Source organism: Podarcis melisellensis (assembly GCF_964234715.1).
Source record: "Podarcis melisellensis genome assembly, chromosome: 3".
NCBI classification, from domain to species: domain Eukaryota; kingdom Metazoa; phylum Chordata; class Lepidosauria; order Squamata; family Lacertidae; genus Podarcis; species Podarcis melisellensis.
The window spans coordinates 92,915,826-92,933,367 of NC_138530.1; the positions used below are offsets into that span (position 1 = coordinate 92,915,826).

General features: G+C 40.9%; 1 protein-coding gene across 2 annotated transcripts in view; it reads right to left on the bottom strand.

Annotated features, from left to right (window-relative positions):
* Positions 1-584: 584 nt before the first annotated feature.
* TAF1B (TATA-box binding protein associated factor, RNA polymerase I subunit B) overlaps positions 585-17,542 on the bottom strand; it is a 38,837-nt gene continuing 21,879 nt past the window's right edge. Inside the window, exons 9-15 of one of the 2 annotated variants that reach the window (XM_081906287.1) lie at positions 11,664-11,811; positions 8,280-8,457; positions 6,706-6,752; positions 5,397-5,487; positions 4,777-4,847; positions 3,862-4,078; positions 585-1,858 (exon numbers count right to left, since the gene is read on the bottom strand). In XM_081906287.1, coding sequence (XP_081762413.1) covers positions 1,675-1,858; positions 3,862-4,078; positions 4,777-4,847; positions 5,397-5,487; positions 6,706-6,752; positions 8,280-8,457; positions 11,664-11,811 — 936 coding nt within the window. In that variant the 3' untranslated portion in view covers positions 585-1,674. The other variant, XM_081906288.1, reaches the window with a different exon arrangement.

A 17,542-nucleotide genomic window follows, 5' to 3' on the forward strand; every position in this document is an offset into this window, starting at 1 on the left:
GGCATAATGGTGAGTGGACTCAAAGCATTTGTGTCCCAGGCTCAGCACAACTTCATTTCAGTAAAGATCAGGTGCTGCCATGCTTCACAAGCCTGTTAGTTATGATTACAGTGACTAAGTGCCGACTAATCCATCTAGGCGTAATGCTGTTTTAAAGGTATAGCACCTTTAATAGATATAGCACCTAAATGTGCTAGGCATTTAGAGGAGTGTTGGCATTCGTCTTTCTCGGGAGACACTGGAAAAGTGTGTCTTCCGGGGTAAAGTCAAACTATTGGAGACTTACAATGCCTGCTGTGGCTGTAGAGACCGATATGGGAGAGACATGTTTTACTGCAGGTGGGGCAAATGAAGGTGTCCAGTTTAGCTGCTGCAGTGCGCTACAGCGTTTCTTCTCTCTGCGCAACTTAAAACATTCTGGAAGGTGGAACCTGATTGCCAACTGTCAATCTTAACACGTATTATGCAACAGCAAGGGGGAAAGATCCAAGGGGTGAATTGCAGCTTAGATTAGTAGTAGGTTCCTAATCAATGCAGAGGTAGTATTGCTACACAAAAACTCATTTACTTGTATTATTCATTCATTCAAGTCTATCACATTTTTTTTTATTGTGAAAAAGACAAAAACGAAACAAAACCCAAAGTGTTCTGTTTTAACCATCCAATGAAGACAAAATGTTAACAGGAATAGTGCGCTGAACCTTACTTCTTTGAAGCATTAGAGACAAAACACTGCTGATGCAGACAGGCAAAGAATATTGGCTTTCAAAGCTGTAACTATACTTTAGCTGGCTTTAAGATTCGGCTGGATTAAAGGTAAGATTCTCACTGTAACAGGAATGGAGATTTACGCAATAATTTGTTTTATTCACTACTATTAGGCTACATTCCTATGCCATTACAAATCTCCAAAGAACTAAAGGAATTCCACAAAGGGGCAAGCCCAATCAATACATTTTAGCACCTGAGGTTAACAAAAAAAAAAATCAAAGTGGATTCCCCTCCTATTCTAAACTGGGGTGTGGAGGGAATAGAGTGTTAAGCAACACAGAAATTACCACCTGAAGCAGATACCTCTCTGCCTCATGGAGCACCCAACTCCACTGATAGACCAGTAAGGTACCATCAGATTGTAGGATCACAGCATTAGGAAGTAGCTAAATGGCAACTTCATTTGAAAAAAAGAGAGGTTTATTTCAAAATATGTCAATATGTTTTTGTTATTACAATAGTGAACAAGAAGTTCAAAATGTATAAAAATTTTACAGTATCACTGGGGGGGGGGGGACACAGTGTTTAGTTTAGTGGACTAAACTATCACCCACCCTGCAACAAACTCTAAGGTCCAATTCAGACATCGCATTCTCAATCTAATAAATGTGGTTTGCAATAAAAGCTCCCCAGTCTGGATGCAAACGAGAAACTGATTTAAAGTATTTTTGTATGAAGCAGCCCAACGCGGCATTTGTTTCTGCTCCAACAAACTGTGGTAGCTGGACTAGGAACGTGACATCTGAAGTACGAACAAATTGCAGAGCAGCTGCATCTGTCTTAATGTGATGATATCAGTAAATTTCAATTAATGAGTATGAATTTTCCACATAGGTTATTGCACTTACTTAAGGTCTTCACTCTCTTGAGATAAGTCTTTGGTTTTTAAAGCTTTCCACCTTTTCAAACTTTGGAGAGTATGGATTTTTTACGAAGTTCTGTATAGAAGAGTTTATGTTCAATTGCGCAGACTTCTTCATGGATGAGAGAGGGCTTCACCCGCAGGATGAAGGAGAACAGATTTAAAACAAACTGGTAGGAATGAGGAAAATTTGACTCTTTAAAGTATGCCAAATGACCACACGCCCTAGAAAAGGGGAAAAAATAGAAAACAGCCCACAAATTTATTCCAAATTACAACATCCAGAAAAACAGGTACACATCCTATCAATATTATTCAAGCTCCTCTTGTACCACTACAGCTAAGCATTTATAGACAGCACTTGTAATCTGCAAAGTGTTTTGTAAGTGTTTGCTCTGCTTGCTTTGTGAACAACCCTGTTGAGCCGCATGATCCCTGCTTTAAAGATAGGCGACTCACTCTCAAAGAGACAGAAACTTAGGCACGGTCATGCAAAGAATTCACGAATGCGGAAGACCTTGAACCCGATTCTTACTTTTTCAAGAAGCCCATCCTAAAGCCCTGTTCACACAAAGCAGTGGAATGTGTGGTGTGGGAGCTGCTCAAAATATAAACGGCAAGGAGTTTGCTACATATGGCAAGCTGCACTCAATAACTCCTGTGCAAATTTGCTGGTTTCGCTCTTCCAACCATCGCGAGCACCCAGATTTATGTAGTAAATTGCTTCACGTAAACAGCTGTGTGTGTGCACAGCAGACTCCAAGCTGTTTGGGTTTTAAGAAGCCACAGTGCTACTGTTTGTGTGCCTAAATTAGAAGTATGGGGCTGTCTGTATCCAGCGCAGCAGCGATCTGATTGCACAGCAGGACTTCTCCTTCCTCTCCTCTCCCCACATGACCCCAAAATCTGCTTCATAGGGCCACCCAAGCATCTGGGGGCAGACTTTGAGGGTGCATGATGGGCTACAGGGAAGAAGAGAGGAGAAAGGAAGCTCAGTTGCACAAGTCTTTCCTAGATGATATTTTACGCTGTCTTATTCCACTGGAAGTAACTTTGATTCTTGCTGATAGAATGGCAGGATACAAAAGATGAAACAAACACCTATCTCCAGCTTTCTAGCCCCTGGAATATACTGGGCATCAGTTTAAGAGCAGTACCAGACTAAAACCAGTGCTAAGAACTAAGTAAGGAAAACGTGCTTCTGTCAATTAGGAGAAGGAAGTTTCTCTTGACAAACGTTTCCAGAGTCCTAATGTGTCTCTCTTGGTTCTAACTTATGTGGAAAATTACAAGAGGATATGAGAAGTATATATAATTGACCTTTTTAAGCAAAAAAGACGTCTTGGTTCTTCTTCCAAAAATGAGGTTCACAATTCTAAAATCTACTTCTGATCTCTTAACCATGGAAGATGGTTAAAAGCTTTACTGGTTGGTAGTTTTAAATGAGTACTACAGAGGGGACCAACACCTGGGACACTTAGAAATGGAAGAAAGAAAGGATCTAGGTAATCTGGGTTTATCACATAGACACAGGCTACTGACTGCCTTTTCATGTGGTTAGGTCTACTACCCAGTAATGGTTTTTTGTAAGTGCTTACTCTATATTGTACCCTGAACCAATCTCTATCTGACGTAGCCACAATCAAGATTGATACTAGTACTGACCATAGGAAAGGCTACTCAGGATCCCATTTTAATCTCATTTAAAATAAAGGTTTGACACAGGACAGCCTCAAAGCGCTAACACTAAGAACTGGCAAAAAGCAGCACATTAAATTTTTCAGCAGCTAGAATCATTACTTGAATGCATGAATCCTGTTCTCCTTCCAGCAAGAAAGTAGTATGTATGCAAATCTTTTAGGTCTCTCTCTCTCTCATGTCTTCCACCTCACACTGTCTGCTAGCAGAATAACATATATTGTTCAACAAGAAATCTATCATTAAAGGATGTTGTGATTAATATACTTAAGCAAACTTTAATGTCCTCTACCACATGTTCTTGTTCATAATACTGTATCTTTCTTCCAAACTGGTGATGAATAATTTTTTTAAAAAGGCAAAAATGTAGGATACCTGAAACGCAGTAAAATGTAACAGATGGGCGGGGTATAAATAATAAATTATTAGTATTAGTATTATTATATTCAAGTCAACACATTCTACAATTCTTCTTCTACAAACGCTAACACATTTAGCATACATTTTCTACAGGGATGTCAAACACTTACTTCCGTTTGCACAGTGCAGTCGTACACAACCAATACTTTCTGTTCAGAGTTGTTAATGTGTCGCCTTTTGGTTGCAAAATCCCAACCAGGCTGTGCCCGTGGAAACAATCTATTTCCTCAGTCCAATTTAGCTGGAAACTTGAGGGGCTCCGCTTCTCAGTAGGTTCCACAGAACCAGACAGTGTTCGGAACTGCCTTTGAAGGTCCACTACCATTTCTGTACAAAGCGAAATGTAACAATGAGCCACAAAACATTTTAAAGGTTGTTTCAGAAAGAAATAAAGGCTGGAAGACTTCTATAAAGGAAGCAAACTTCACAAGGCACACCCAAATGCTGAATATAAGTTATTCTCCAAAAATCTTAGTAATTCTGGTGATAGTAAAAAATATATATCAGAACTTAGCATCTTCTTGAAGAATTTGGGTGTCTCGTGACAGGCACTTTAATGGAAAATTTAAATAATCTCCAACAGCTGTACACATCACACGGGAAGAACTGACATATGGAAAAAGAGGAGTGTGGCCTTTCTCTCTCTCTCTCTCTCTCTCTCTCTCTCTCTCTCTCTCTCTTTCTTTCTTTCTTTCAGGACTACTCTAACTCTAGCATTGTCTTTGTCAGGTTCTTCTCTTTTCCCAGAGTGTACCTGTCAATCTATTTACAGTGCAGGAAGCAGAGTCAGGAAGGCCTCAAGAATATTCCAAAATGCTTTCTGGGAGAATGGTTCAATGTTACATATTTGAGCCATGTAAGGCTTACGGCAGACGGTAGTTCTGTTCCTACTTCCTTGTCAGACTGGGAATCCCAATCCCCTTTCTCCTTATGCCTCAAATGTGTCCAGGTTCTTAAGAACTAAATTCAACCTTGGGGGGGGGGGGAAGAGTCATGTTTTAGGAAAGGAAGAGCAAATCACTTACGTCTTTTCTTGAGGAAAGCATATGTTTCGTGGACAAAAAACAATAGTGGCTTCTCACATCTCCATAAATGTCTGAAGATGCAAAAAAAGAAAGAAAAGAAAAAGAAATATTTGGGGGTGGAGGAAAGAGAAGACAACACACAGTGGATTATCGTCACAACAACCATATCCTTAACTATGACCTAAACCTGTTGTGGAACAGTTGAATACAATCACCTGCTTGGTTTCACCATTCATCCCAAAAATGCCAAAAGTGAAATATCTTCCATTAATACCACTGCGGCTACTTAGGGGAAATAGCAGTGTAGTGCTAAAACCCCTTCCACCAGAGCTTAATCATCCCTCCACCAAGGCTACTTTCTACAGAAACCTTCCCCATACATTCCTCAAAATATTCCTCCCATTCCTTTTACGTAAAATAAATAAATAAATGTCAGCAATGGAATGGTATCAGAAGTAAAAAGAAAAACCCACCAAAAACATTTACAAAGAGAGATTTCCTAAGACATTACAGATGGGTCTACCCATTTTAATTCATATCTTCAGCTACTGCCCATTGCTATCATACCCCTTTAATTTCTCCAACCCAAATCAGAGACTGCCAGTCTATGAACACCACACCTGATTCTTCCTTCGTTAAATTTCTTCTGCTCCACATCCAGAGCATTCTTTACAACTAGGTACCATTTCCAAATATCAAACACTGGACAGCCTATAGTGAAAATGAATGAATTAAGTTTTAACTTTTATTCCATCCTTCTTTCAATGAATTTAATATCAGCATGGCCTCGTTATTTCTGTGCAGGATAAGAGCAGACCAAGAAAGCTCCACATACACCACGCAGGGTTTGAAACTTCCGTTGTTCTAGGCGCATTTTGAGGCAGGGAATTTCATTAGCGCAAGTGGTTCCTGAGCTCTGGGTGCAGTACTGCGCCTAAGATTTCAGATTAAAACTGCAGAGTGGAAGGAAAGGAGGACCTTTTTCTGCCTCCCCACTTCCAGTTACTCTCCGAAGACTGAAGAAGAGACCCTCGTAAGAATATCAGGGGGGTGGGCAGGGGAAGGACTAGACTGTGTGAAAAGTGAACACAGTTGATTCACTTTGTATTCTTGTTATAAAAAAGTGTGCCTGGACAGTAGGGCTGCACCCATAGCCTAGGTTCAAGGTGCCATTTAGCTCTTAGCTTTCATATCTCTGTTTCTAACACTGACACCACACTATACTGACTCTTGTTAAGCTGCGATTAAAAGTACTGCATTCGTTTTTCAGCATTCTAGGATATCCAGCTTTAAGGGCATATTTGTATGAACAGATATCTGTGAGCCCAATTCATCTTTGGATGTTCTCTAAGGGAGGAGGGATTCAAAGCAGATGATCTGCCCTGCACCATCTTGCGAGACTTATTCGAGGGACTAGATCTACTGCTGACCACATTGTCACTACATAGTTGGGAATACAGCAATGATCTACACAAGTTAACAGAAAACTAGCTAGGTTTAAAGAAGGCTAATGCCAGCTGGGAAACATGAGGGCAACGGACATGAGGACAGAGAGGAACAGAGGGGAGGAAGAATGTGATCCTGCAGCCGGTCCCTGATCCCTTTAGAGCAACTGAAGAATGAGCTATCTTACATCTGCACTGGAGTCTCTGGAAACTGAGCCTTTGTCGGTTTCCAGCGTTTGCTATGCAATGTCTGCATCTAAAATTTAAGAGACTACAGTCATTCAGATATTGCTTGGAAGCCACATGCAAATGTAAAATGCTCCTTTTTCACATGTAGCTCTTTCATACATTCATATGACTTACACTTTCTTTTCAATTCACATACTCTACTGAACGAGCTTCCACAACTGTCTTGCATGTACGCTAGCATCTTAAAATATGCAATGCAAAACTTATACTAAGCTTCTTCTAAAGTATTTGGTACCTTCTTCTTTCCTTTTGTTTCTCTCTTCGGCATAGTCTGCTAGTAACCTGAAAATATATCCAACAGATTCAGAGGGTTTTTTTTAATTGAAAACATGGTCCTCATTTTTTCAAGCTACTCAAAGCGTATTTAAAATCTGAGCCACTCTAATGAATCCAAAGGCCTTATCTCTTAGATTAAAAAATTTGAAATTGTAAGGGCTGGGTCAAACCTTGCTCATCCCATGTGAATGGCCTCCTCCTATGTTGGAGTTCTTGGATAACTGGGGACCATAGTGGCTAGCTCTGCAGGATACAGACCCTTAGCCTCCAATTATTTCTCCAAATCCTTGGCCCAGAGGGGAAGTCGGACCCCAGGGTCATGACACCACCCATTTGCATTGGGCTTTACTTACATGGAACATCTTCATACAAGAATCGACTGGGTTTCAACACTGACATGGACACTCATGTGATCAACACAAGTGTTACAACCCTCGCTGCTTGAAACACACCCTTTTCTGCCTCCACATTACAAGGATGAGGATGATTTATTACCCTTCCTTAGCCATAGGGTTCCAAAAATTTAAAATACGACATCAAAAACAGCTTAAAGCAAATTGGACTGGGATAAGTAACATTTGAACCACCACTATGTCAAATAAGACCAGATCCTTTCAGAGCTGTGCTGCAGAGTTATTCTGCCTGACCAAGAGGGAAATGGCAAAACCGATTCTAGATGCTATGTGAATATACACAAATTGAATATTAAGGAAGCAATATGTTATATTTCTCTTATTCAGTGTTCCATTTGTTTATTCCAATGATTCTCAAACTTTTTTTTCTCTGGGCCACACTTCCATAATTAAAGTTTACTCATCTCACACCATTTTCTTCATTGACAAGAAATACATTGGAAAACAAAAAGAAACAACTCCTAACAGTGCTTAATTCACACCACAGAACACAACTACTTTATAATAAGATCACAGGACAGCCAGAAAGTATAAAACAATGCAGCTACGTAAGAACATGAATCATTCTCAAAAGATAATTATAAACAAGCCTCTTACGTATGCACCTTATGTATACAAACTCAATGAGAGGTGTGAGCTTGCTTTTCCCAGGTAATGTCATTTATATTAGGTCTAATTTGAGACAAACGAACTCTCATCTCCTCATCAACGCAAAGAAGCCTTTCTCTTTTCTGATCTTTCATATTGGTCAGAGTTGGAGAACGGCAGAAGGACAGCCAATGCTATTCTCCAGCACTCTGTTCAAACAGTGATTCTGGATCACAACCTAGGACTGTCCTCAGTACCACTTGATACTCTCATTTTGAAAAGATATCAAGCCATATTCTGCAAATTTGAAAAAAAAAAACATGTTTTGATACTATACTGCACTGAAATGTTTAAGCATTTCTTTGTCCTCGAATCTTCCGGCCATGCTTGCCATCCTCTCCTGCCGCACCACACCCTTTGAGAACCACTGACCTAGTCCTTAGTGGTAATAACAGCAGTCTAGGATTTTTGTGGCCCTGGACTGCAATAAGTCAGTAAGTTTGCGTTTGTTATAACGGCAGCGCACACTTACCATTCATAATGGTCATCCAGCAAGAACAGCATTTTCAGCACCACCACCACCACAGCTACGGCAAGAATATCGTATTTCACATTCTGAGCTGATTTATTCTCAGGATGGAGTGTCAGGAAGTCCATTTCACCAACGCCAGTTTTTTTTACCACTCTGCACGTCCACTTGTGCATATCATCTGAATTAAGAAGAGGATAAACTTCAAATGCTATGGAAGTCCAACACAAAGAACTAGAGTTGGAACGAACCTTGGAGGTTTATCCAGTCCAATGGTGGGGAACCAGACCTAATAAGGCTAGCCAGGCCTCCCCATGTCTTGCCATGGCTGGAAAGTATTTAAAGGTACAAAAAAAATGTTCATAATATCCAAACTAATATTTATTATTTTCCATACATAGACATAACAAAAGAAAAAGTTGACAATAATAAAGGAAAAAGAATGAAACAGAAAAAAGAATATATATATATATATATATATAGAACATAAAATACAACAAATCATCACTACACTAACACTTAATTAATTAGTTAAGATCCATCTTCATAAACATATTATTTGACTTCCTAAAATCTCTTCCATCTGAACTTCTTAGTAATTATATATAGCAGTTTCCAATATCATTATTTCATAAAGTCATAATCATATTTCCTAACTTTTATTATCGTACATTTTCTTATTTATATTTGTTTGTTCATAATAGACATGTGAGTGTTGCTCTATTCCTAGTAGATTAGTTGAGCATGTTTTAGTCATTTAAGTGTACATGTGCAGAATTGTGTTTGCGGGGGAAAGCTTTACTTTCAAACGGGGTCACCAGTGAGGTATACGAACTGTTTCTGCTTATGGAAGGGAATCAACATTTTAGGCAGGTGAATGCTGGCGGTATTTCAGAGTATACTGACAACCCCTCTGGAATCTGATGAGGTAGCTGATTCATGACATCCTTGCTCAACTGGAAAAGTAAGAAATTGTGTTCCTTGTGTCTTCGAAGACACCTGTACAGCAATGTAAAGATTGTAGCTACAGTTAAAGTGGCGTAAAAAGAAGTACGTACAAATGCACCTTTTCTTAAAAGAAGAAATGTTAAAATACAAGGCAACCTATCGATCTGTGGTAGCAGTACTACTTAAACCTTATTCTTGCTGTGCATGAAGACGTGATCCAACCCAAATTTAGGACGCAAAGTGTTATTAATTTCAGTTGGGGCATTAAGTTTCTGCTTTAATCTGTGCTGCATTAAGGACAATGGAACTTGACAGGGTTTAACTTTGATTGGATAACCTTCCTCCATCAGATCCATTTGTGCTTTGCAATTTTCAAAAGGTACATGCAGGACTGGCATTATAACAGAGCAGTCCCAATTCTCTTAAACATGGTTTTAAGACTGAGTAAGCTCAGGGCTGCCACCCCCTCCCTGCTGTGTCATTTCCCTCCCTCCTTCATCAGCATCAACCACAGTATAACCAAAGCTAATACTAACAAAACAGTTCAATCCTTGGCTAAAAGCTAACCATGATTAATACCGGCAATGGGACAAACAGCACTGTGCCCTAATTAATGCTGAAATGAGCGAGGAATTTCCACTGGAGAGGAGAAGGGTCATGCCACAGCCTGCTTCCTATTCTAGTTTATTTATATATTTCTAGGCTGTTTTCTCACCTGTAAGCAGCTGGTTATGCAAGTATGAATATGATTACTGCAGCAGCATGCAGAGTCTAAGAATAAATTAATACTGAATAATACATCTGGAATTCTAAGAGCACTGTCAACCTTTGGTATCCAAACCAGTCTTTCCCAGATGTTCTTGAACTAAAATCTCTGACCACTGGCCATGCTAGCTAGGAATGATTGGAATTGTAGACTAACAACATCTACAGACTCAAAGTTGAGAAAGTCTGGTACAGATACTAAAAGTTGAGAATAATCCAACTCTGATTCAAACCACAGCTTCCAAAAATTATGACCAAAATAAAATGTTTCAACAGGAAACATTACATATATTGTAGTGGAAACTTTACGATATATCTCAAAGTGATTTAAGAACAATAGTCCTGTTCACTTAAGCACCTAAAAAATCCTGTTTCATTAAAAATACATAGTAAAAGGGAAAGTAATGAAATCTAAAGGGAAGACATGAAATGTAGAATCCTATACACAATTTTATCTGAGAGAAAGTCATGTTGAATATAATGAGACTCATTTCTTAGCGAACCTACATAGGTGTGTACTATTAGGAACCCAGCAATACTGAGGAACACCTTATTTTGCTTCCATGAATCTCATTTTCTCCAAGGAGTGATTGGGTAGAATCAAATGGTCAGCTATAAGTGACTTTAATTGTTCTGTTAACATGACTCAGCAGTAAAGAGGATCACAACTGTGTTATTAAAACTTGAGCAGATGTGTCTGGAAAACATTTAGTACTTTCCTTTAATTCTGCTGCTGCCCTAGTGATTAAGTATTTGAACTCCTTCTTGTAATAAAGAGAAGATGAATGTGTGTCTATATGAAGGTACATAGAAGAGACAGTGAAGAAAGTAACATGTTTGCAGACGTGATCTGTCCTTATATTTAGTCAAGTTTTATTTTCATATCCAGTGGATTCAGAAACAGGATTTCATATACCAAAAAGGTTTAGAGTGTGACTGTTTTAATTATTTTAGTACAGTACCGGGGAAGAGGTTAATTGAAAGCTTAACTCAACACCCACGAGGCATACATTCTGTCTACTGAGCTCACAACAACCAGGTGAGGTAGGCTCGGCAAATAGATAGTCACTTTCCCAAGTTATCTATTATGCCAGGGTCCCCAGTTGTTTTTTTGGACTACAATTCTGATCATCCCTGACCACTGGTTCTGCTAGCTAGGGATGATGGGAGTTGTAAACCAAAAGCAGCTGGAGACCCAAGTTTGGGAAACCCTGTTCTCTGCTTCTTCACTGAGCAGGGATCTGAACCTGTATTTCTCAGTTGCGAGTTCAGTGCTCAAGCTGCTGTCCCACACTGGCTCACTCATAAATTTTGAGCCATTGTTTTGGTTTGACAGATCTTAGAGCATCAGCCATGAGTTTCAAATATAAAGCCCTAGGAGTCCCCATGCCACTACCAACTTGAAGTCCATGAAAAACTCCGAATTTGCCATATGGAGAGAAACCCAGACAGATGGGCGGGGTATAAATAAATTATTATTATTATTATTATTATTATTATTATTATTATTATTATTATTATTATTATTATTAAAATTGGAATGCGCTTTCGACATTAGCACAGTAAAGGCTATTTAAAAGGACTTGATAATGTATAATTTTTGTTCGTTGGGAAAAATAGGGTGAACATTAAATTGGGTGTTACAAAACACATCCCTCACCCACATGCCCTTACCAGGTAAGTTGGCTTCCATCAAATACTTCATGCACAGAATATTTGGATGAAGGAAGCTGCCCTCTGCTATATCTGGAAAACAAGGTAGCTTCAGGTATACAGCAAGGGCCTGTGTCTTTTCGTGAACATCTTCATACGCAGGCCAAGACTGGAAAACAAAATCGAAAATAAGTGTCATCATTTGGCCGAAAGCACATCTGCCCTCTATAGAAATCTGAGCTGCTTCTTGGGTGACTCCACAAAGCACCAAGCGTTGTGCTGAGTTGTTCTTTTAGCCTGGAACTTTCTTCGCTCTTTTGAGAAACACCTAATGAAAACATAAATACAACAACAGGAAAAACCAAAAAGAGATCTATTATCAGTTAAGCCAGAACCTCTTTAGCCCTGTAAATACACAGCATTGCTGCTTTTAACTGCTTTGAAGAATATTTTGGGCACAAGGTCCTATTTACAACATAAGCCAAAGGATAAGGCATCCATACCACAGTTAGCTGAAAAGCAAGTTAAAGCAAACCTACACGATCCTAAAACTTCTAGAAAGCTTTAGAAAACTTATTTCAAAGTGTGCCTTTAGGTTTTTAATGCACTGATTCATATTACTTTATGAATAGAGAAGGCAATAACCATTTTTCTAATATAAATGGATGAGTAATATTTAATTTCTATCAAACTTATTTTCTGATAGCTTCAGGGTATGTTATAGGTCAGTGTTTCCCAACCGGTGTTCCGCGGCACACTAGTGTGCCGCCGGACGTTGCCTAGTGTGCCGTGGGAGGGAGGCGGGCGAGTCGGGCTAATCCTCCGACGAGCTCCACCTCCAGACCCATTGCTCAAATCCTTTAACCCAGGAGGGCGGGGGGGGGGGAGAAAGAGAAAAAAGAAAGGGTGGGAAAAAAGAAGGGGAAGAGAAAATATTTTTTTTAAAAAAGGAAAGAGAGGGAAAAAAGCGAGGGATGGAGGAAGGGGAATAAACAGAAGGGGAGGACAATGAAGAGGGGTGGGGCTTGGCAGGCAGCAGATAACTGGGGAGGGGGGCGCGGCTGGCGGCGGCTCAAGGCAGGAAGGGAGGAGCTGCCTCGCGGAGAGTCTTGGGCTGCAGAGATTTCCCGTTCAGGAGCGCGGGAGGCCACGCCGTGGATGGGAATCTCCTCCTCCTCTTCCTCCTCCTCCTCCAGGAGAGAGGGTGGTCCGCCCCACCGAGTCGGGCGTGCTCAAGCGTGGGAGCCTATAGTTAGAGCTCAGCTCCTTTTCTTGCTTTCCCCACCCCCCCACGGAGCACATTTTCCTTGCCCCCCCAACCCCCGCATGTAGAATAGAAGCCCTCCAGCCTCCACGGTGCACAAACTCTCCCCTCTGCAACGAAGCGCTTTGTTGCATATCTTTGGTGAGGTTTTTAGGCAGTCTTGGTGCACCTTAAATCAGCGCTAATTGCGCCTGGACGCAGTATTTACTTCCGAGTAGGCCCCCCCCCCAGTAGCACCTGACGTTGCTATTCGTATCATCAGGTTTGTTTGTTGATAATTTAATTGTTTTAAAAGCATCATGCTAAAGAGCTCTCTCCCACCCCCAGACCCTTGGGCAAAACAGAAACACACACATACACAAACACAGAGATTGAGCCCTGCAGGTTTTATGAAATGAATGGATTCTGAATGCCTGTTTCAGTGGCTTGTCCGCCTTAGGCTGCTGGGCCAGACACCTGTTACACGGTGCAGTCCGTAAGCTGTGAGCGCTGCTACCTGCCGCCGAGACCACGTAATGACAGTCTTGAAAGACCTACATTGGCTCCCAGTACCTTTCCGAGCACAATTCAAAGTGTTGGTGCTGACCTTTAAAGCCCTGAGCGGTTTCGGTCCAGTATACCTGAAGTAGCGTCTCCGCCACCATCGTTCAGCCCAGACACTGAGATCCAGTGCCAAGGGCCTTCTGGCAATTCCCTCACTGTGAAAAGTGAGGTTACAGGGAACCAGGCAGAGGGCCTTCTCAGTAGTGGTGCCCGCCCTGTGGAATGCCCTCCCATCAGACATCAAAGAGATAAACATTACCTTCTATGCTGTTACTATTTTTTTATTTTTTTTTACATAAGTAAAAAGTGACCTTTCCCCATCTGGCATGGTGGTGTGCCTCGAGATTTTTTTCATGAAACAAGTGTGCCTTTGCCCAAAAAAGGTTGGGAAACACTGTTATAGGTAGCATCGTTAAGATAGAAATGTAAACCTGGTTTGTTTGATTTTGGCCTCAGTTCAATAAGAGAGAGAAAAGGGGTTTCACCCCACAGCAAACCACAAAAAGGGAAAGAGAATCTGCAAGTGTAGAACAGTTTGCTGAACTTAAAACATGAAAAATACTATTGGAATCTAAAACAAACAAACACTTCAGAAATTTTGAGTTTGATCCTAACAACCACAAGCAGAGTTCTGCTCCCAAACATTTAGGCTCTCCTTGCTTGGGGGGGGGGGAATGTATTGCCTGGGTGCCCACAAATATTGGCTTGGATTGCTAGCCAGTTATTATTTGTTACCACCAACCTCCTCTTCTCCCCAATTTTCTCTGACACATGCCGGAAGGTTTGGAGGAAGAGGTAGTCTTTTGTCCCTTCAATCTGCTGTGGCCTTGAGGGAGAAGGGGGTCTTTTGTGTGCTGCTATGTTCTTCGGTGGTTCAAATCCTTGCGACGGGGTGAGCTCCTGTTGCTCGGTCCCTGCTCCTGCCCACCTAGCAGTTCGAAAAGCACGTCAAAGTGCAAGTAGATAAATAGGTACCACTCTGGCAGGAAGGTAAACGGCGTTTCCGTGCGCTGCTCTGGTTTGCCAGAAGCAGATTAGTCATGCTGGTCACATGACCCGGAAGCTGTACGCCGGCTCCCACAGCCAATAAAGCGAGATGAGCACCACAACTCCAGAGTTGTCCGCGACTGGACCTAATGGTCAGGGGTCCCTTTACCTTTACCTATGTTCTTCTCGACAGAGTCAAGGATGCTTGCCTCTGATGAGAACTTTTGTGGAAGTCTGCCTGTGTCCAAAAAGATCACATAAACCATCAAGTTTGCACTTACAAACAGGTGCCTATAAGTAGCACATACATGTTTCAGTCTCGATGGGATAATCTTAACACAGCTCTGTCATGATGGAAATTCTGTGAATATGTGTATTACAGAAGAAAGCACAAGAAGGAGGGGAGAGATGTCATGGGTTTTACAGAGAAAAGTGCTTATTAATGGCGTAGCAAAAATATTCTCCTTTCTCTCCATGCATTTAGCATTCTGAAAACAAGACATCCATTCAAAAGTTTCATTTTTGATAATGCCAATTAAACAAACAAACAAACAATAAAAACATTCTTAGGTTCCCCTGGAGTCCACAAATAGCACAAGGCATACACAACTCCAGCAAAAAGTTTACTCATGCATGTAAAATGTCTACAAGCTGTATTATGCTTGCAATCTTTCAGAGCAGCAAGTTTGTTTGTTTTTTTAAAAAGCAACCTTTTTGCCTGAAGCACTTTTCCTGAAAAACAAGAAATACATGCTTTACAGGACTGTTGCACATCAGGGTTTACGTCGGTCTTCAGACATTTCGGGATAGGTAGTCAAAGCAGCATTTTAATAATGAGAGCTACGAGTTTAAAGGAATATGCTTTCCTTGATGTCCAACACATAAGAAGTATAGGAATAATGTTATAAATATTTAATAAAGAAAAATTAACTGTCAAAGATATGCCCTGTTCAGGATGCAAATTATTTTAGGATTTTACCGGACATTACCGGGATTTCAAAGGCTGAATTGACATCTGGGGGAAATTTTCAAAGGGCGGTGCTTTGTCTTGGATCTGAGGCAAGTCAATTTGAAAAGTTATGTTTTTGTAAATACAGTGGTACCTCTGGTTACGAACTTAATTTGTTCTGGAGGTCCATTCTTAACCTGAAACGGTTCTTAACCTGAGGTACCACTTTAGCTAATGGGGCCTCCTGCTGCCGCTGTCGCCGCCGCACGATTTCTGTTCTCATCCTGAGGTAAAGTTCTTAACCCGAGGTACTACTTCCAGGTTAGCAGAGTCTGTAACCCAAAGTATTAGTAACCCGAGGTACCACTGCAAATAAATAAATAAATAGCTCAACAACTTTGGGGTTTTCCTAAATAAAATCCAGGGTGTCCTGGTTTATGGCAACCCTAAACTAGCTCTCTCAATCGAATAAGCTGTCAAAGTCGTCCCATTCCCCCCGCCCCCTCTAAGGACATAAGCTGAAAGAGCACTGCATTATTAGGACCAAGAAATGTGTCATCAGAACTAATAGTCTAACTCTGCATTTTGCCAGCCTCTCTTCTACCTCCAGGAGCAATCCAGCTGCACAAGTAACCCAATATTTGGGGGTCCACCAGCAAAGCAGAACCCTGTGGGTTAAGCCACAGAGCCTAGGACTTGCCGATCAGAAGGTCAGCGGTTCGAATCCCTGCGACGGGGTGAGCTCCCGTTGTTCGGTCCCTGCTCCTGCTAACCTAGCAGTTCGAAAGCACATCAAAGTGCAAGTAGATAAATAGGTACCACTCTGGCGGGAAGGTAAACAGCGTTTCCATGCGCTGCTCTGGTTTGCCAGAAGCAGCTTAGTCATGCTGGCCACATGACCCGGAAGCTGTACGCTGGCTCCCTTGGCCAATAAAGCGAGATGAGAGTCGGCCACGACTGGACCTAATGGTCAGGGGTCCTTTTACCTTTAATCTAGATGAACATGAGGGAATTACAGCACTGGGAATGATGCTTCTATCCAAATTATTTCCTCAAACATCCATATAAACATTTAAACTACTTTGAAGAAAGAGCTATTAGTCTTGATTTCAAAAATGTTTATTTAAAACGAAACAGATCGTTATGTTAAATGTGTCACAGCCCAGGGCTTAATTTTAATTATCTGGTGATGAGAAACAATTCTAAGTGTTGGATTACAATTCTACTATTTGGACAGTGTCATGGGGGAGGGGAGGAGAAATACTCCCGCAAATACAAGTACTACTGTACTGTTTCCCTTATAAAGGAATTATTTTTTCCCATACAAAAGGCAACCTAAGTATGTATTTAGCCTATAATTTAGAACAGAACTGGAACGTTCCGAAACAGGGGAGTAGCAAACTTACTCCACCCAAAGCCACTCCAATGCCTCCTCTGGCAAAACTATACTATTGAGATTTTCACTGTACATCTATTAGTGAACACCAATATAGCACAGGGGTAGGCAGTATGATGTCCTCCAGGTGTTGATGTCCTCCAACTCCCATTTGCATTGACAGCCCAGCACAAGGTGAGGAGGGCTGTTGTTGTTTAACCTCCCTGCACTGTACTGCTTGGAAAGTGTGTTGCTCCCACAATTCTCCCCACAACAAGTACCTCAAGATAGGAAAAAGGATGTGCTCCTGCAAGTATTACACACACACACACACACACACACACACACACACACACACACAATAAATAAAGCTTAATTCAAGTATGTAAAAAAGCAGCGGGAGTCCCTGTTAGTGGAATGCCAGCAGCCTCTCTTATGAGTTAAATTTCAGGCCTCAATTATTATTTTTTTAAGATTAGCAGTAAAAAAAAAAAGTGATAAATTTTCAGGCTTTTCTAATAACTTTGAGCTACATCTGCATCAAAATCAGTATTATGGAGCTAAATCACCCAGAGAGCCTTTTTTAAGGAATATAATACTTCCAGAAATTTTAAAGCAATTTTTAGGATACATGTGTGCCAAATTTCAGAGCTCTAGCTCGGTGGGAGTTACCTGGTCAATTTCAATACCCAGTCAACTTTCTTTCACAAAACACCCGCAAAAATCACTTGTAAAAGTAAACATGTTGCATATGCAATTAAGAGTATCACACAATACTGGAA